Raw genomic sequence first — 20134 nt, forward strand, 5'->3', positions numbered from 1 at the left:
GACCCTGGTAGGCAGCCCTGAGATCTGGCACAGTGGTGAGGGGTGGAAGCTTACTCCCTGCCTCACCCTAGGGACAGCCCCCTATCCTCCTGAGCATCTGGGTCCCAACCCCCAACCTGATAGGGGTTCAAGGCATGATGCCCACCCACATCATCCTCAATCCATCTCCTGACCCAGAACTACCTCAGTCCAGAGAACTAGGAGGCACTAGGGCTGGACACTGCCGTTGGGAGGTGTCTTAGTCTGTTTGGGCTGCAGTAACAAAAATACTTTAGCCGAGTAATTTATAACCAATGGAAATGTGTTCCTCACTGTTCTGGGGACTGGGAAGTCCAAGAGAAGGACACCAGTAGAACTGATGTGTAATAAGGACCCATTACTCCTAGACGGCGCCTTCTAGTGATGTCCTTGCATGATGGAAGGATGAACAGGCTCCCTCAGGCTTCTTTTGTAAGGGCACTAATCTCATTTATGGAGACTCCACTCTCAGGACCTAATGACCTCCCAAAGGCCACAATTCCTAATACTATAACATTGGCTGTCAGGTTTCAACCTTTCAAATGTGGGGAACACAACATTCAGATTCTAGGAGAGGCCCCTCTACTGGCTCCCCACAGGCCTGCACTGGCTCATGCCTGGGAAGGCTCAAGTTGAGAATCCTGTTCTGGCAGCTTGGCTCTCTCTGGGAATAGCTTCCCAGGCTTTGGGGAGGATGGCTGGAAACAAAATGCTGGAAAAATATGGAGTTCTGGCAGAGAAATGAGGCGTGCACCTCCTGCACCCACTCTTGTTGTGGTTCCCTGTTGTGATGAGATTTGATCTGTAAGCCCTGCCTGGAACAGGAGACCACCAGCCTTGGGGGAGCCCACTTTGCACTCAGCTGGGTGACATGGTAGAACATGTGCTCACGGAGCAGGGATGCTGGAGCCCCGTCCCTGCCATACTTTCTGGCTTTGCCCATGCTTGTGGGACCTTTGATGAGCAATTTAACATCATGGAGCCTTAGTTTCCCCAGTAAGAGGAGGTCTGTGAAACCCCAGCACACAACAGAAATGACGACAATCGTAAAGGCGTTCATGCAAGTGACTGTAGAGCCTCTTCTGGGACAGGCACTGTCTGAAGCCGTTTACGTGACTTTATGCCCTCACCCCCATAGCATCTCTATGGAGTAGTTGCTATGATCATCCCCATTTAACAGTGAGGATCCTGGCTCCAGGGGGTGAGCAGCCTGCCTGGGGCCACATGGTGGTGGGGCCACACTGCTCTGGGAAGAGGAGCTGGACTCTATGATCCCGGCAGGTCAGGAGCACCAGCTTCATGTTCCTTGCCCTGCTCCCCTGAGGGTCAGGCACTCCCAACCGAGAGTGACTTTGCCACCCCTCCCCCCACCCAGGAGACATTTGGCAGTATCTGGAGAGACTTTTGGTTGTCACGACTAGGGGGAGGGTTCCACTGGGTTCTGGCAAGGAGAGCCCAGGGATGCACTCAACATCTTACCATGCACAGCGCACCTGCCCCACCCAACAGAGAATTATCTGGCCCCAAATGTCTGGAGCGCTGAGGTTGAGAAATGTGTTCTGCCCACCTGAACCTAACCCCCCCACCCCCCTGCCCCCCAATCCCTCCATCCCCCCCACCCCCGTCCTGTCCTGTACCTATTTGGGAGGCTGGTCTGAGGCAGGGGCCCCCTCTGGGATGGGGACAGTTGAGAAGCTTTGCTGAAGCCACATCCCCTTGGGGCTGGCTGCGGGTAGGCCAGCGCCCCAGGGACTGGTGTCATGCTCCATTAGGTATCAGCCGGGCAGAGACAAGGACAAGAAATCTTTGTGGGCGCCGACTGCACCCTGCCTGAACTGTCATGCGCGGAAGCCCCCCTGCTCCAAGCTTGGAGCTGCAGTTGTGCCTGTTTTGTAGGTAGGGACAAGTAAGGTCTCTTGTCCAGGAACAGAGCAGATGAAATGTTTGGACCGGGCCCAGAGCCATCCGGATGACCTCACCTGCCACCTGCGGTGGCCCGGGTGAGCCTCAGTCGGGTAGCAGCCTGGGGGGCTGGTTGAGCGCGCCTTGCCCAGCAGGTGGAGCCTCCCGGCAGGCGCGGTTGGTTCCAACTGAGACGGCCTCCAGGCTGCCGATCCCCAAACCGGATTCCTCCCACGTCTCCTTGACTGAAGGAGGGAAGAGCTTAAATAATTCAGCTCCTTCCAGAGCAAACAATGGAAATGTCGGAGAGCAACGACTGGAACAGAACTTTTTGCCTAGGTCCTGATGGATTTATTTAGGGTGAGACCCCAGAGGCTGTCTTGGGACCGCTGGGGTTCCCGGAGCCCCGATGCGGCCCCCCAGCCTGGGCGCAGGGCGCGTCCCCTGCCCGGGTCGCCGTTCTCGCGGCAGCAGCGCCACCTGGTGGCCACCCGGGCCCTGCCCTTCCTTTGCCTTGCGCCCCGCGCAGAGGGCGGCTACCCCACTTCTTTCTAGCTGTGGGACTTCGGCGAGTCCCTTCAGTTGTCTGAAACGCAGTTTGTCATCCGGAAGGTAGGAAAATAAAGTTGATGTTATGTGCCAAGCCTGAGCGCAGCGGGGCGCTCCCTGCAGACAGTAACTTATTATTGGGGTCAGCACCTGCCGGGACAGCCCTTTTCGCTCACCTCCCCAGGTCTCCAGGGAACGCCCCTACAGCCGACCCCTCCCTCCCTGTCCAGCCTGGCTCCGGAAGATGCTCGTGTTCATTCGTTCACTCCTGCGTTCCCTCCCGGTCACAGCAGCCAGGGCCCTCTGGCCACATTTGCTGCCTCATCCTGGCATGGAGAGCAGAAGCTGGGATTGCTCCGTGAAGGGAGGAGCGGGGCTACTGACGGCAGGCATGGGCCAGAGCTGGGGCACAGCCTCGGCCTGGCATTCACCCGGCCCTCAAGGAGCTTGGGCTTTAGTGACTCAGAGGCCAGCAACAGCAACAACAACAGGCACATCCCCAGTAGGTGCCCCATCTGGCATGTGACTGACCACACCAAGGAGAGGGGACCAGGCACGCAGCTCAGAGCAAGGGTCACACGGCAAGGATGGGGACTGGGACTTGGAGCTGGACACAGCCCACCTACCCACCTAAGCCCTCTGTAGGCCCCCTAAGCTCTTGGCTGCTCTCTGAGGCCAGTGAGGCTACCCAGAGCCCTGCAGGCTGGGCCTGAGATTCAGGGACCCGCATTGTTCCCTCATCCTTGCCCTGGCCAGAAATCCTGTTCAGCAAAGTGACCTCCTGACCCAAGGTGAGGGCGTCAAGCCGTTGCCTCTTTAAGGCCCTCAGATCTGCCCTCTCCACCTCGTGGTGGGAACACTGGGCCTTCCATGCATGTCCTCAGACCCCTTCCAGCCCAGGCCAGGGAAGCCAAACAGGTTAAACTTGGGGGGAACACTATCCTTCTTGGGACCAGCCCCCTCCCACCACCTGCTGCTCCGGGAGGGCCCCAGGGACCCAGACAAGTGTCTGCCTCCTGCATCTGGGCAGGTCGGTGAACCACCATAGCAAAGAGGGTCTCCATGTGGACCTAGGCGGGCGCTCATGATGGCCAAGGAGGACCCTGCACAAGAGAGAAGCCAGCCTGGGCCAGGGCCCCAAAGCACCCAGGCAGTGGAGCCCCATTGAGAGCCCTTGTCTGCAGTGGTAGATGTCACATCCAAACAGAGGGTGGCAGAGCCCTCCTTGAGGGATGACCACGGTCCTGGGGCCCCTGTGGAGGGCCCGGTCAGCCTCCTAGGAAGGCCATCTGTTTCCGTGCTTCCAGACAGGGTCAACCCACACAGGACTCCTGTCTCCTGGGCTGGGTGGGCCCCTGGACTCCATCCACAGCCCCAGGCTGCAGGCTTCTCAGGCCTGGCTCTTCTGGGGCCCCCAGCCTGGGGCTGGGAGTTGTGGTAGCTGCTCCCATGGTGAAGAGTCTGTCCCCAGAGGCCCTGCCTCACTCAGGAGGTGAACCCTGCAGCTACCATGCAGCCCCAGGGTGTAGAAATGTCCATCCACGGTCACGTAGCACCATCCGCTGCCCCCTGCTCTGGAGGGCGGGTGCCCGTGGCTGCCTCTGGGAGAGGACTGGCCACCCTATGAAGTCCCTGGCTGGTCTGGCAGCCACCCCCTTGCAGAGCCTGGGGTGCCTCTCCCCAGGAACCCTATGGCCCAAGGGGCTCACTCCTGGTCCCCACCTCAGCATAGCCAGGAGCAGGGGGTCACACAGACAGACTTTCCTAGAGAAGCCGTGCAGAGCTGACCTCGGGCAGGCAGCTGGGAGTCAGGTGCATTCAGGACTGGGAGGGATGCAGATAATCAGGGTGAGCTGGTGTAAGAATCCTCAGTTGAAACAAGCAATGCAGCCTCCCTCACTTCTGGAGGAGATCCATATGTGAGAAATAGATGTGTTTCCTCCTCCTCACTCAGAGGAAGCACAGTTCTCATGCTTGATACATAGCAAGGGGTCGGGATGGTGGGGGCTGGGATGCCTCAGGCAGCAGGGACCCATCTGGCCTCCTGCATCGAGGCCAGGTGGCAGAGGAGCAAAGGAGGTCACATCCCAGCGGGTGGTCCCATTGGGGCCTGAGTGACCCACAGGGGAAGCTGCCTGCATGTCAGGACAGTATCCTATGCTAGAGGTCTCAGCAGAGAGGCCTGAGCTTGGCTCTTCCTTTGGGTTCTCATCGCCTCTAGTAGTGAGGGCCTTGCCCTGTCCACAGCCAACCCAGACTTCTCTCCTGGGCCCTAGACCTGTCCAGCTGCCCCAATGTCTCTGCCTGGACATCGGTTTCTGTGAGGAGTTCTTAGAGGCATGCAGAACCCAAGGGAAGGCTGCCAGTAGCTCTCATGGGGCAGGAGGAGTGGGTGGAGGGAAGGGGGCTCTGGGATGTGTGAGCAGGAGGTTGCGGATGGTTGTTTTGGGTGCTGCCACCAAGCAAACCCACTTCAGCTGGATTTCAGTCCTTTCAGACCTGTGCTCCATAGGCCTAACTTGGGTCCCAGCCATGGCTTGGGCCTTGGGACATAGCACTTGGACTGAACACCCACCAGGGCTGTACCCCCAGAAGCGGGAGAGCTCCCAAGGCAAAACTGCCCAGCTCTTTCAAATGAGCAAGCTGGCCAAGAAAGACATGGCCGCGACCATGTTTCCTGCACTACGGACCCCATGCTCTTCCTCTGGAGCTTGCAGTCCCCTTCCCAGACCTCCTCCTCTGCCTTGCCACCAACCCCGGAAGCCAGAGACTGGTGCCATTTCTGCTTCATTGTTCCCACCCTGCAGCCATGATACCTCTCAGCTCCTGCCTCCAGGTCCTGACCCTCCTGACACAGTACCAGCCACGCCTCCATGCATCTCAGCGCCACGGTTTCTGCTTCCGTCCCCACTCTCTCCTCACTGACCCAAAGGGCTTTTTTAAGAATACACATGGACCTTGCCCTGGCCGCTGGGCACAAGGTCAATGTCTGGGCATCATGGATACCCAGAGCCCTTGAATGCTCCAGACCCAGCAAGAACAAGATCTCTGCCCCTGGGCTCATCTGTGCCCATCAGAGATAGGCTGGGACCTGGGGACTATTGGGACATTGGCAGAGAGAGAGGAAATACAAGCAGCTCCATGGATTCTCAGTTCAGATCGCAGTGGCAGGTTGAGTCCCAGGTTGCCTGGACACTGACGTAAACCTCTTCTCTACTCCTCAGGGTGCCGGTGTCGGGACCCAGGCTCCCAGGGTCTAGCACACTGACATGTCTTCCGAAATCCTGCCTCCAAGCCTACCCTGGCTGCAGTGCAGCTTCCTCTCCCTGTGCCCATACCCCGCAGCCCTCCCCGCTGCCCCTCCCTCAGGGAGTTGCCTCAAAACCCCAAAGCCAGAAGGGGGTCCTAGGCCCCTTTAGCTCTGGACCCTGCAGCACCACCCCCTTGGGGTTGGATAATGAGAGTGGCAGGCTGCCTTCTTGGAATGGGCCAAGAACAAAGCGAGGCAAGAACAAAAACACAAATCAATATTTCAATAAATTATCTTGCCACAGCAGCAAGATCACTTTGGCTGCTAAGAGGGGCTGGGAACCCGGGCTGAACCACAGAAGCCAGCATCTGGGACAAGAGAGGTGGTTGGCCAGCATGGATTCACTCTGCAGGGACGTGGAGAAGAAGAGGCCACTGCAGGGCTCTTACTCCAGGGTTCTGGAATAAGGCTGTTATGGGGAATGTGTTGTTTTGTCTGCGTGACTAATTTTAATTCAAGCCAGTGTTTACTATCAGGTAAGTGTCTGTAAAATCCAGACTTTCGGATTGACCTGAGAAATCCGAGCCGGCAGCTCCAGGTCTCTGTTCCTGCCGGCACTGAGTGGATGTCGCTTTCTCCAGCTGTGCGTGGGCCCCTGGGTTTGCCACAGTCCTCACCACTCCTTATCACCCCCCTTATTAATTTATATTAATAAGGAAATATTCCTCTGTACCCTTTTTCCTTCAAAACTGGGAACACTCAAGATGGAGTTACTTTTCCTGCAACCAGACTGCCTCATTGGCTTGTCACCTGCCTTGTTCCTATAGGCACTTGGGCTTCTAGCATCCTCCCAGCACTCCCCACGAGCCCACACACTGGGACAGGGGACCTCCCTACACAGCCCCAGCCTGCCTCAGCCTGGCTCCTGCCTGCATCTCTGTCCCACCTGATGGCCTCATTCCTTCCTCTAGCCAGGACAGCCTTCTTAGTCCTGATGTCTAAATGAGAGTGCCTGCTGATATCATAAAGCAGAGAGAGTGTGCAGGACACAGTCCCGAGGCCACCCTGGCTGTTAGGCTTGTGTCATGATACAAAATGGAATGGGATGGTTCCCAGTGGCTTCCCATGCATGGTTCCTGTGGGAATCATCTGTGTATGCCCCTGTTCTTGATACGGCTGTTTTTCTATTGGGCTGGTGCAAAAGTCATCACCATACTTTAATGGCAAAAACTGTGATGATTTTTGCACCAACCGAATGTCAGTTGCAGTTTCTTCTCCTCCACTGTTTTGGGTTTCTGCAAGTACCTTTACACGGGGAGTGATGTAAGGTGATCTCTGGCCTCTGGGCTTCCACATCACACTGGGACTTCCATCTCCCCTGCCACGGGCTCTCCCAGAACTGTGAGCTCTTTGGGGTGAAGTCCACATGGCATTTGCCTTCTGTCAAGGACTTGCACAGAACAGGTGCCTCATAGAACAAACACAGGGACTTCTGGAAATGGGGTAGACTGAGGGACTATGTGGGGCCTTAGATGACCTAGAGCTTGACTTCCATATCTCACCTGAAAATTGCAGTGATTTTGTGTGGAAACTCACACAGGTGAGCGTGACTGGGGAACATTTTCTTCCATGTAGAAGAATGGAGCCCAGCGGGAGCAGGTCCTGAGAGGGACCTGGCAGAGCCTTTGTGTCACCTCGACCAGGTTCCCAGTGGATGGGGCTGTCAACACTCCAGCCTGCTCAGCCCCCCACTAGCCCACCAGGCACCAACCTCTCTCTTCCATTTCTCTCCATCCCCCTGCAGTCCATGAGCCTCATCGAGATTGGGAACCCCTCTCAGAGTCTGGAGAATGTCTGCCGCTGGGCCTACCTCCAGCAGAAGCCAGACACAGACCACGATGAATACCACGATCATGCCATCTTCCTCACACGGCAGGACTTTGGGCCTTCTGGCATGCAAGGTAAGCCTCACCCCTGCAGGGCCACAGAGAGGCGTGAAGCTGGAAATGAGCCCCTGGTCGTGCGAGGGGCCCCCGGCAGCCTTGGCCCAGCCCAGGGAAGAGTGTCAGGGCAGGGAAGGCTGTGGCCACCTCAGCTGGGCAAGGGTGTGGGTCAGTGCATAGACTGACAAACACATCATTGGAACAGAATACAGTGTCCCGAATTGAACCTATGTATACAGGGGCACTTGACTTATGTGTCACAAAAGTGTCATTTCAGAGAAGAGGAAGAAAACAGTCTAACAAACGGTATGAAGCCAATTTGGAAAGAAAGGAGGCCTATCACTTCCATTCACTCTATAGACAGAGAGCATCTCACATGGATTTTAGATCTAAATAAGAAACACAAAACAATGATAGAAGGTAACAGGCAGAAAGCTCCATGTTCTTGGAGTCAGAGACTTTTTCTTTTAAAAGAGACAAAAAAAATACAAACTCAATAGAAAAAACTGATAAATCGTAGCACATTTTTAAAGCTTGTACACTAAAGTCACTACTAATCCACTGCGGAAAATATTTATTATACATATATCTAAAAAAGGACACATCTGAGGTATATGAAGAACTCCTACAAATAATAGCAAGGTTAATAAAGACAATCCCGTCTGAAAACGGGCAGGAGACTTTACCAGGCTCTTAAAAAAATACAAATGAACAATAAACATATGAAAAGGCACTCAACCTCAGCTGACATTAGAAAAATGCAACTGAAACAATGAGGCTGGGCATGGTGGCGCAAGCCTGTAGTCCCGGACACTTGGGAGGCTGAGGTGGAAGGATTGTTTGAGTCCAGGAGGTGAGGTATGATCACACTGCTGCACTCCAGCCTGGGCGACAGAACGAAGCCTTGTCATAAAAAAAACGGGGGGGGAGGGAAAGAAAATGAAACCACAATGAGATATCAAAACACACTTAATAGCATAAAGTTAAAAAGGCTGGACTGGAAGTACCATGTCTGGGTGAGGCTGGATAGCTCCCCGTCAAATGCAGTGTAGCCAGGTGCCGCCCTCAGCAGGTGATGAGAGAGCTCTTGGCTCTTTTGGCTTGGGGAGGGCACTAATGGGGAGCAGAGCTATCCCCTAGGAGAGGAAACCCACACAGCTTTTATATTAAGTGGCCCGATCCCTCATTTAAAAATGTGAAAGGGGCTGGGTGCAGTGGCTCATGCCTGTAATCTCAACACTTTGGAAGGCTGAGGCAGGCGGGTCACCTGATGTCAGGAGTTCGAGGCCAGCCTGGCCAACATGGTGAAACCCCGTCTCTACAAAAAATATAAAAATTAGCAGGGTGTAGTCGCAGGTGCCTGTAATCCCAGCTACTCAGGAGACGGAGGCAGGAGAATTGCTTGAACCTGGGAGGCGGAGGTTGTAGTGAGCCGAGATTGTGCCACTATACTTCAGCCTGGGCAGCAGAGCCAGACTTTGTCTCAAAAGAAATTTTTTTTTTGAAAGAACAGCCAAGGGTTACCAGATATTTTTAAAAATCAAAACACAAAAAATTCTTACAGCATGAAAAAGATGGATCAAGATGTAGAACAAAACAAAAAGTTTGAAAACTGGCTCTAGGGAAAATAAAGAGAATTTAGAGACAAGAAAAGCATGTTTTTAAAAGTCGTATTCCCAGAATGTTTGAGAAAATATATCCATCAACCCAGAAGACGTTGCTATGAAGAATTAGAGAACAACAAAGCATTTGTGTAAAATTATGGATAGGATGGGGAAAGTAAAAAATCCAAAAGCCGAAATAAAAAGTCAAGGGCATCTCCCAATGGAAGCAAAAGACAAAAAGATTAACATGAGAGAAAAGTTAGGAGACATATGGTCCATCCAGAAGGTGTACTCTATCTAATAAGATTCAGACAGAGAAAACAGCCACAAAATAAAATAAGAGGGAAGGAAACAAAGAAAAACATAAATCTCGCAGGCTCCTGTAGTGCTAAGCAGGATGAATGAAAAACCCTCCCACAGAGGCAGCTGCCTATGCAAACCTTACATACAAAGGACAAAGAGGAGATGGCAGCGTTCTACTCTGGCACACAGACTCAACACTTGCCTCAAAATCTGCAGAGCAAAAAATTCAGATTTTCCTGTTTATTACAACAGGAAAAGACAAGGGCTAGGTCACTATGGTTCTGTTTTTAGAAGCATACACCACCAGCTCACCCCGGATCCCAGTGGCCCTCCTTCCCTTCTCCATGGAACACCTGGCCTCAGGGTCTCTCCGTGGGGCACGGCAGGAGTGACAGCATGTTGGGATTCTGAAAGTCAGGGCTCCATGCTTGGCAAGTCTCTCGGAAGGCTCCCAGTGGTACAAGCAGAGACCTAGTGTGGCACCCACAGCCCTATATACACTTCCCAATCTTGTCCAAGCCGCCTCCCTCTGCTGAGACAAGAGCTGGGGAAATGAATAGGTCTCATGCTCTCTCTTCCTCAGTTTGATGTGGGGTCTCAGCGTCATGAACTTCTGCCACCCTCCCACTGGCCCTGGGCTGTCATGGACCACTGGCCTCACCTTCTGGGGCAGTTCTGACTTCTCAGTTTACACCAGCCAGTGCCCTGCTGGGAGATTTTGCAGAGTGGTATGGCACATTGGCTGAACAGCTTTGCAGTCTCCTGTGGCATTATGAAAACAGGACTAGCTATCTAGCTAGGGTCTCAAGGAACCCAGAGAAACAAGGGGAGACCCAGGAAACCCCCTTCCCAAGGAAATGGGCTTGGAGGGTGTGATGCCAGGCAGACGAAGGGCAGGATGCCTCTAGCAGAGAGGTATGGAAGCAGGTGCTGCTCAGGGCCACTCAGTGAGGCAGGCACGGGGCAGGGGCAGGGGCAGGGGCAGCCTGGGAGAAAGAGAATGTCAGGCAGGAAACTACTGAGGTGCCAGGCAAGCCATGGCAGGTGACGTCTGACTAAGCAGAGGCCTCCAGCTGCAGTGTGGCCATTACAGGCAGAATGGCCATGGGGCTTGGGTGGGGATGGGCTGGGGGCCTGCATCCAGTCACATGTCACAGGCCTGTCTGCTATGGCAGTTGCCTCTTGGACGGGGGCTACTTGGGCCTTGGGGAGGAGAAGCAGCGCCTGGGAGGTATGCCAGGCATCACCTTCCCATCCATGCTATGGCAGCATCTGGAGCCACCCCTTGTCTTCTCCCAGGCTATGCTCCCGTCACTGGCATGTGCCACCCGGTCCGCAGCTGCACTCTGAACCATGAGGACGGCTTCTCCTCAGCTTTCGTGGTGGCCCATGAGACTGGCCATGTGTAAGTGGCCTGGGGAAGGGTGGGGCTCAGAGGGGCCACCCTAGGCTCCCCAACTCTGGCTGCCCACTTTCCCTCTGTGCCTTAAGAGGGACACACCCTGTGTGAAAGCCACTTTGGGGCGTGGTCTTCTGTCTTCCCAGTGCTGGGCAGTATTGGCCCGAGGCCCACTTTCTGCAGAAGGAACCAGTCAAAGGAGAAAGGGCTCACCTGCAGACTGAGCAGCGGCTCTGGGCCAGCTAGAGCTGGGGGCCTTGCCCCTTTATCCCATCCAAGCCCCCCAGCAGGTGGGCTCTACCCCATGTTACAGAGGAGGCTCGGAGGTTTGGAGGGTGGCTCCCCCTGGGTTAGAAAGCTGGAGGCAGGGAAGCCACGGTTCCACCAGGTGTGCATGTCCCTCTTGGGGACAGGATACCTCGGGACTGCCCACTGGCCGCTGTCTCCCTAGAGTGCCTTGGCTTTCAAAGTGCAGCAGGTAGACAGTCGGTGCCACCTGGCTCAGGGTGGGCCAAGGTCAGGGGAGGCCTGTGGGGGAGGGATGGGGCACCCTCCTATCATCGGGACTGGGGGATTCAGCAAGCTGCCTCATCCCTCGCAGACTGGGCATGGAGCACGATGGACAGGGTAACCGCTGTGGTGACGAGGTGCGGCTGGGCAGCATCATGGCACCCCTGGTGCAGGCTGCCTTCCACCGCTTCCACTGGTCCCGCTGCAGCCAGCAGGAGCTGAGCCGCTACCTGCAGTGAGTACCGCCCACGTCCCCTGAGGGCGACCCCTCAGTCCCTGGGATCAGCTCTGGGAGGGTGCAAGTCCCCATGCACCAGGGTCCAGCCAGAGCCCTCCAACCTTGGTTCCTCTAGCCTGTGTGCGGGGGAGGAGAGAGGACACACCTGTGAGGGGAGCCTGGTGTCTGGAGGAGAACCCCTTGTCAGGGGTCTGTCCTTGAATGGCACATGGGCAAGGCAGCCACCCTGGGGTCTGCACAAGCCAGGTCCTGGTATCTTACACCAAGGACAAGAGATGCAGCAGGGAAACGGAGGCAGCACAGTCAGGGGCCGGGATGTGCAGGTAGGGCTGCTGTGGCAGCTCCAGCAGAGACCTCAGCTGCCTTCAGGAATGGGTGGTCAGCCTTGCTAAAGGCTGCTGTGTGTCCCCCACAGCTCCTATGACTGCCTGCGGGATGACCCCTTCGCCCACGACTGGCCGGCACTGCCCCAGCTCCCGGGGCTGCACTACTCCATGAACGAGCAGTGCCGCTTTGACTTTGGCCTGGGCTACATGATGTGCACGGCGGTGAGTGTGGCATCCCTGCATCGGGGACCCCTCCCAGGCCTGGGGGGAGGCTGGCTGGTGTAGGGGCAGCTACTGGGACATTGTGAGGACGGGCCCAGCATAGGAAGGACAGAGCAGCCTGCCAGCCTGTCAGAGTGGCAGCGTCTCCCTCAGCACCCACCACGCCTCACCCCCTAGGCACCCTCGGCCCACCTGGCAGGCCCAGGTGTGGTCCTGGGCAGGAGGTACATGGGTGACAGGGCTGTAAACAGGGCGTCAGCCAAGGGCAGTGAGAGACTGGCAAGGCCTTTGTGTCAGCCTGCAGAGGTCAAGAGGGCTTCCAAGGAAGAAGGGAGGCCTGCAGGCTAAGTGGAAGGAGAGGGCATTTAGGAAGGGAGGGCCACTGACGCAGAGGCTGGAGAAGAGCGCGGCATGCACAGAAGTGCTCGCTGCCCTCCAGGGCCGAATGCCAGAGCCGAATGCCAGAGCCAAGCCATCAGAGGAACCGGGCATCAGCACGGAGGCCGTGCAGTGGAGCTTCAGTGTCCGTGAGCGTCTGAATGCCCCCCTCTGCTGCATGAAGGAAGGAAGCAAAGGAGTCCCATTTTACAGATGAGGAAATGGAGGCCCACAGAGGCTAGATAACCTGCCTAAATCCACACAGCAAGCAAGTGGTGGACTCAAGTACCATACAGGAGGACTAACTCCTTCCATGACTGCCTAAGGAGTGCAGTGGACTCGATTCTCATGGCGATGGGGACCTCTGGAAAGGCTTGAGTTGGAGAGCCTCAGGACCACGCCTGAGTTTCAGCCGGTACCTCAGGGACATCCTGCAGGAAGTGCTCTCAGGACAGGAAGTAGAAAGGCCAGGGAAGAGGACCATGAAGTCCAGGGGACAGAGACCGTGGCTGCAGAAAGGGTGGGCCTGTGAGTGGGGAAGGGCTTTGCCAGGGTTTAGGAGGGGAATCCACAGCAAAGGGTCCGTAGGTACCCACCTGACCTCAGGCTGGCACCCAGGGCCCAGCTGCCTGCCAGGCTCCCTGAGGAGTGCAACCTCCAAAGGCTAGAGGCGAGGAGGCCCGGCCATGTTCAGGGACACTGCCACCCCCACACCATATGGGCAAGGTCCTAACTGCCCCAGAATCACGACACCCACCAGCCACATAGGCCAGTCACGGGCCAGTCCCACTGGGGCATCTCAGGTTACAGGACCTGGGGAGTGTGCGGGTGACACCCCTGGGAGGTCCCTGACGTGGGAGGCCCCTGGCAAGCTGTGGTGCTGTCTTCCAGTTCCGGACCTTCGACCCCTGCAAGCAGCTGTGGTGCAGCCACCCTGACAACCCCTACTTTTGCAAGACCAAGAAGGGGCCCCCCTTGGACGGGACCATGTGTGCGCCTGGCAAGGTGAGGCAGGACCAAGGGCTCTTCGAGGGCAGTAGGACAGAGGACTGGAATCTTAGGTGCCCAGGTTACCAGGGCCAGGCTCTGAAGTAGGGGCAGGGAGCCCTCTCAGGGACCTCTGCTGCCCTCTCCTTTCCCGTTTCCAATTACCCCTCACACTCCATACACCAGAGCTTCCTCCACCCTGTGCTTCTGATGCTGGAGTGTATCTGGCATGTGAGAGATCCTCATGGTGCTTCAAGCCCTGCACTTAGGACTCCCCCTCTGAGGAGCAGTTTCTGGGGTACTGGCAGCCTTCAGTCACCCCTGGGCACTGTGGGTCACCTCATCTTGAGGCGAGGGTCCTCATTAGGGTGCTCAGGCCCAGCATGAGGCTTAGCCTCTCCATCCCCAGGACCTCAGTGTTTGTCCCTGTTGGGCACGCTTGTCCTTCAAGGTCACTGGATGGTTGCCCTAGGCCCATTTCATACCCTCTGGGGACCCTTGAAAGAAGGGCTTCTTCCCTCTGGTCCTCCCTGAACTCCAGACCTGATTCGCATTGGTTCAGATGAAATCACACACCCACTCCTCAGCCAGTCACTTGCTAGGGGGCTGGGATATGTAGATGAGCTAAGCCTGGATCCTGCCCAGGAGGGCTTAACCCTGCGGAGGCTACACTGGCCCCGCAGGGCAGGGAGAGAGTGTGGAGTGGACACTGCGCACATCCCAGCCAGGCCTAGAACACCCCCACATTGTCTGGACCTGTGGCTCCTTGATGGAAGCCTTTGGCTCAGGACTGGGCCAGCTGCCTAATTTTAGTCCCTGGTGGAGCTTCTGAAACAAACAAATTCTCAGGCCCATCCCTGAAGACATTTGTTTGGGATAGGATCCAATAATTGTTTTGGGTTTTCTTTTTAAAACTATCGTAAAATTCACATAACATAAAATTCACTATTTGAACCATTTTAAAGTGCACAATTCAGGCCAGGCTTGGTGTCTCATGCCTGTTATCCCAGTACTTTGGGAGGCCGAGGCGAATCAATCGCCGGAGATCAGGAGTTCAAGACCAGTCCAGTTAACATGGTGAAAACCTGTCTCTACTAAAAATACAAAAATTACCTGGGCGTGGTGGCAGGAGCCTGTAATCACAGCTACTTGGGAAGCTGAGGCATGAGAATTGCTGGAGCCAGAGGCAGAGGTTGCAGTGAGCCTAGATCACGTCACTTCACTTCAACCTGGGTGACAGAGCAAGACCCTGTCTCAAAAAATAAAAACAACAATGAAGTGCACAATTCAGTGGCATTTAGTACATTCACAATATTGGGCGACCATCACCACTATCCAGTTCCAGAGCTTTTCATCACTGCAAAAAGGATACCTCATTTATCAGTCACTCTTTTCCTGCTTCCTCGCCCCATCGCCTAACAAGTCCCAATCTGCTTTCTGTCTCTGTGCAGTTGTCTATTCCAGAATTTCATATAAATGGAATCGTATCTATGTGGCCTTTTGTGTCTGACTCACTTCATTCAGCAGAATGTTTCCCAGGGTCATCCTGTGCGGCCTCTATCCGCGCTCTCTTCCTCTCCATCGCTGAATAACCTCCCGTCGTGTGGATGTGCACATATGGTGTATCCGTTCCTCCACAGAGGGACATTTGGGTAGTTTTCACCTTTTGGCCATTGTGAGTCATGCTGCTGTGAACATTTGTGTATAAGGTTTGTTTGAAGACCTGGGAATCGGTGTTTTTAAGATGTGCCCAGACTTAATGAAGGGTTAGAAGCCGGAAATGGGCTGTTGTTGGTAACTCGCTGGGGGCCTGGTGAGGCCAGAACCACCTAGCTAGCCCCCTTCCCACAGGAGTTCAGCAGAAGGAGCGGGGCAGAACGTCTGCTGTGACCCCAGGAGGAGCTCAGGAAAAGCTGAGTTGGAGAATGAGACCAGCTAAGCATGGCTCCCTGCCCGCCCCACCCACCACAGTCAGGGAGGAGGCAGAGGGAATGGGAGGCAGGCCCCGCACAGGCACGCTGGCCCAGGGAGAAGGAGCAGGTGGGGCTCCCACATGTGGGTGTATGGCTGGCGGGCATCCCAGCTGATTGCCCCCTGCTTCTCCTGCAAGGCAGAAGTGGTGGGGGGGAATCTGGTGAGGGCAGTGGACAGAGGTAACCAAAGTGTCCCCTCCTCAAAGAGACCACTGACCTGGCCACAGCCCTTCACTCTTTTTGATGGTAGGATCCTCTGCATTTAGCCCAGTAAATGAAATTGCCTTTTATGCATTAAAGAATAGTTGTGCTGACTGAGGGGCAGAGCTGGGGCTCTGCTCAGCCTCCCCTGGTACCTGAAGAGCACAGGTTGAAACTGACCCAGATCAGGGTTTGGTGTGGGGGTGTTAGGGGAACATGGAAGAGGGGCTTCTCCTGGGCAGCTGTCAGGATCCCTGAATGTGCGTCTGTATGTTTCCATGTCCTATGCATCACTATTTCCTTTCGTTGTGATTTTACATCTGGAAACAATTATCCTCTCTCCCACCCTTTCCTGCAAGGGAATCCAAAGGGGCAAGGAGAGAGGGGAGAGAGCAAAGCAAAGCCTGACTGGGCTGGAGAAGTGGCAGGTGGCCTGCTGAAAGTGGCTCTGGGACAGGGCTGTCCCTCTGCATTCCCAGACACCGGGCAGGGGGCTGTGGAGAGCTCAGGCTCCACAGGAGGCAACTGACTGGGAGCTCCTGCTGGGCTGTAGCACCTCCCCTCTTGGCCTCCCTCACCTACAGTTTCCTGCTGCCACCATTTCCTAGAGAGAGACCTGTCTCTAGATTCTCGACACGGAGGTGGCTGGGAGAAAAGCCTCAGAGCCTGCAGGCGAGCCGCCCCCACCCTCTGCTGTGGGGCCGCACCGCCTGTCCACTGCCAGCCCTGGGCCTGTTGACATGGGAAGGTGGGGATGCTACAGTGCCTCTGGGTTCAGAGCCTTGGCCTCCATGAGTTGCAGCAGTGGACCAGGGTAGTGAGAGATGGGGCCAGGGTGCTCAGCAGGAGGGGCAGGGTGGGGGCGGGGCCGAGGGTTCCCTTCCCATGGAACCCAGTGTGTTAGGCGGGCTGGTTTGGCTGAGAGGGGAGAAGTGGGCATGTTCCTCTTGGATTAAAAAAGAAATGGGCAATAGGCCACAGAACTAGGCAGAGGAAGCTCCACATCCCCTCAGCTCTAGATTCATTTGTTCATTCATTCATTCATTTCCCCATACAATGGGCTCCAAATTCATTGAGCACACATGACTTTTCCCTTTAAATGTTGAAGTCTCTCTAGTGGATGGAATATTTGTAAGCATTTAAGCATATGTTTATAAAAAACATGTTAATAACATTAAATGTGTTTCTTTTCTGATAACGGGTGAGAGATCAGAGGATGGAAGTCTTCATTCAGAGCAATCACACTGTTCAGCACTCATAGCTGTCCAGGTAGAAGAAAGCCAACACTTTAGAGGAGTGACATCTGTGGCGGAACTGAGGGTGACTTTTTCTCCTTCTGCACTGTTTTGTCTTCCTGTTCCTTTCTACACATTTGTATCCAGGTCCACCCCAGGGGTGGTCCCCTACACTGCAGACCCCGGGGGGCACCATGAGGGGTCATGCCCAGCCTCCATTTCCAGGTTAGGCACCAGCTTACCTAGCTGGGACAGGGAGACCACAGTATGGTCCCTTCCATCCTCCTGACTCCTGGTTCTTGTAGCGACTAGTGACTTAGAGTCTGCCCCAGGCTGCAGCCTTCAGCAGTGCCAGGATGGCACACCCACTCCATCTTCCTCAGCTTCGGCTGCTCTAACAAAAATACCACAGACCGGGTGGCTTACACACACAGCTTTGTTCCTCCCAGTCCTGGAGGCTAGGAAGTCCAAGGTCAGGGTGCCAGCAAGGTTGGTTTCTGGGAGGACCCTCTTCCTGGCCTGCAGATGGCCATCTCATGGTCCCCTCACATGGCAGGGAAGGAGGGCATCTCTCTCTCTCAGGTCTCTTCTCATGCGGACATCAATTCCACTCATGAGGGACATGACCTAACACCTTTTGAAGGCCCCAGCTTCTAATATCATCACATTGGGGATTTGGGCTTCACCATATGAATTTGGGGGACGCATGCACTCAGGCCACTGCACCCCCTTACCTGGGATGCTCTTTGCCTGCAAGCCCCGCCTGCACCACCCACTGAGGGGGTTGCCAGCCAGCATTTCTGTGGGTTCTTTCCCTCCCCTCCATGGTTGGATGAAAGGAGCTTTTGGGGCAAGAGACGAAGTAACCATCCCCAAGAAGGAAATGGCCAAATCCCACCGTGGCAGGGAGCCAGGCCTGCCTGACCCAGCCAGTTCCTGTTGGCCCAGCCTGAGGGGAGGAGCCCTTGACCACCTGCCCACAGTACCTCTTTCCCTCTGGGAGGGAGAATCCACAGAGTGGCGGCCCTGCAGTCCCCATGTGGCTCAGGCTGCCACAAAGGCAGGCCTGGGAAAGTTTTAGCAAGGCATGAGGGTGAGGGGCCTTTGCTGGAAAGGAAGGGAAGATATGGGCAGAGGTGGGCACTAGGCAAGGCTTGCCCGAGTGAGGAGAACCAGGAAGGAAGCACAGGAGGGGAGCAGCTCAGGCATGGACACAGGAGCACAGCTCCCCCAGAAACGACCTCGGACACAGAGATAGGATTGCAGGAATTCTGGAATGTGCTCTGGAATTCCAGGGCCAGCATGACAGGGAGAGTGAGGCCCTGCACAGGGATGCAACCTCAGCAGAGGGCTCAGCCAACCCCACATGCAGCTCCAGAGCCGGGCTGGCCTTTCAGAGTTGACCTAGTCAAAGCAATGTTTGAGCCCCAACCCTGACCAATCACTGGCTATGGTCATTCCCTGGGAAAGGGGCATGACTCTGGTCTAGGGGCTCAGCTATGAGCCACGAGCAACCAACACACTCCACAGCTTGAGAAATAAATGACTTGGTCCTGAAGAGGGGTCTGGGGGGCACAGCACAGGGTCCACTGCGCCAGGAGTGTGTTGAGAAGGAAGTGGAGGCGTGCAGAGGAGCAGTGGGGGAAGAGAGTGGGGTCCTTTCAGAGCAATCAGCGCTGCAGTGCTGGTGTCCTGAGGGGAGGTGACACTGAGGGATAAGTAGAGGACAGTCCTACCGAGTCTTTGATGCCAGCCGCAGGGCTTGGTCTCATCCTGCTGCAGCAGGGAGCCATGGAGGGGCTTTGAGGGGGGAGCGGAAGTCAATTCACCTTCTGATGCTGAAGTCAAAGTAACTTCTGATGCTTACGCTTCAGGGCCCCTTGCTCACATAAGCCCCCTTCCAAGGCCCTGGGAGGGGCCAAGCCATTTGTTCTCATGGTCACATGTTTTTGTAAATTTTGCGAAAATAAGCTATTTTAACCATACTTGATTAAGACCACTTCTCTTTTCATTCCTACCTCTCACATTAGAATGGCCATGGGCGTTTTGCTGCTTTGGCTACAGAGAAAATGGATTGAGGGCATATTTTTTGGCTTACTGCCATGATTCTGTCTCTTACAAGTAGAGTTAAATTATTGTGTCTGTCCAGGTATAATAAAGGCTTCCAGAAATACTTGCCCCACTGCTGTTCCAACTCACCTAGGGTCATTGCAGAATACGGGCTGTGTGCTGGGCATTCCCCTCAGATCTTTGGAAGAAAAAGTGCCTCAGCGGTACCTGAGGTTGTGACTACTTCTATATGGGCAGTAGTTTGTTTTCATTTTAGGTTCGTTTTATAGACGGAATACTTTAAACGCAGATCCAGCATGGATATTTCTTTAGAAAGCCCAAGTGTAATAGGACGATCTGCTTGTTTAAAAGCTGGGCTAGACCGGGCATGGTGGCTCACACCTATAATCCCAGCATATTCGGAGACCAAGGTGGGCAGATCACTTGAGGTCAGGAGTTTGAGACCAGCCTGGCCAACATGGTGAAACCCCATCTTTACTAAAAATACAAAATTAGCCAGGCGTGGTGGCACATGCCTGTAGTCCCAGCTACTGGGGAGGCTGAGGCAAGAGAATCACTTGAACCTGGGAGGTGGAGGTTGCAGGGAGTCAAGATCACATCACTGCACTCCGGCCTGGGTGACAGTGAGACTCCATCTCAAAAAAATAAATAAAATACATAAAACATAAATAAATAAATAAAAGTTGGCTTAGTCTCACAACATATGGATGACAATAAATGATGGGCTCTAAAAAATTTCAGAGACAGAAGAGAAACCTCAATGAAAACGAGATGCAAAAATGTTGATTAAGTCTTAGTGCACTGTTTTCACTGCCATTTTGAAAGTGGCTTGGGAATGTTTCAACAAAATAAGGGAGACATGACAGACTGATTTGGGTATATGTATAAAATATACCTTTTATCATTTTCAAATTTATTTATTAAAGGAAAGAAAATGCAGATAAAAATTAATGGCATATGAAACTAAAGGAGTAGAAAATGAGCAAGAAAAAAAAAAAAAAAACTCTGACTTAAAAAAGCTCACTG

General features: G+C 54.6%; 1 protein-coding gene across 1 annotated transcript in view; it reads left to right on the forward strand.

Annotated features, from left to right (window-relative positions):
• The window catches only part of ADAMTS2 (ADAM metallopeptidase with thrombospondin type 1 motif 2), a 219394-nt gene that overhangs the window by 163355 nt on the left and 35905 nt on the right, over positions 1-20134 (forward strand). The window contains exons 6-10 of the mRNA XM_032270494.1: positions 7524-7680; positions 10869-10974; positions 11570-11713; positions 12132-12264; positions 13534-13647. Coding sequence (XP_032126385.1) covers positions 7524-7680; positions 10869-10974; positions 11570-11713; positions 12132-12264; positions 13534-13647 — 654 coding nt within the window. The remainder of the gene's footprint in view (positions 1-7523; positions 7681-10868; positions 10975-11569; positions 11714-12131; positions 12265-13533; positions 13648-20134) is intronic.

Source organism: Sapajus apella, unplaced genomic scaffold (assembly GCF_009761245.1).
Source record: "Sapajus apella isolate SASKATOON/1434 unplaced genomic scaffold, GSC_monkey_1.0 scaffold211, whole genome shotgun sequence".
Taxonomy (NCBI): Eukaryota; Metazoa; Chordata; class Mammalia; order Primates; family Cebidae; genus Sapajus; species Sapajus apella.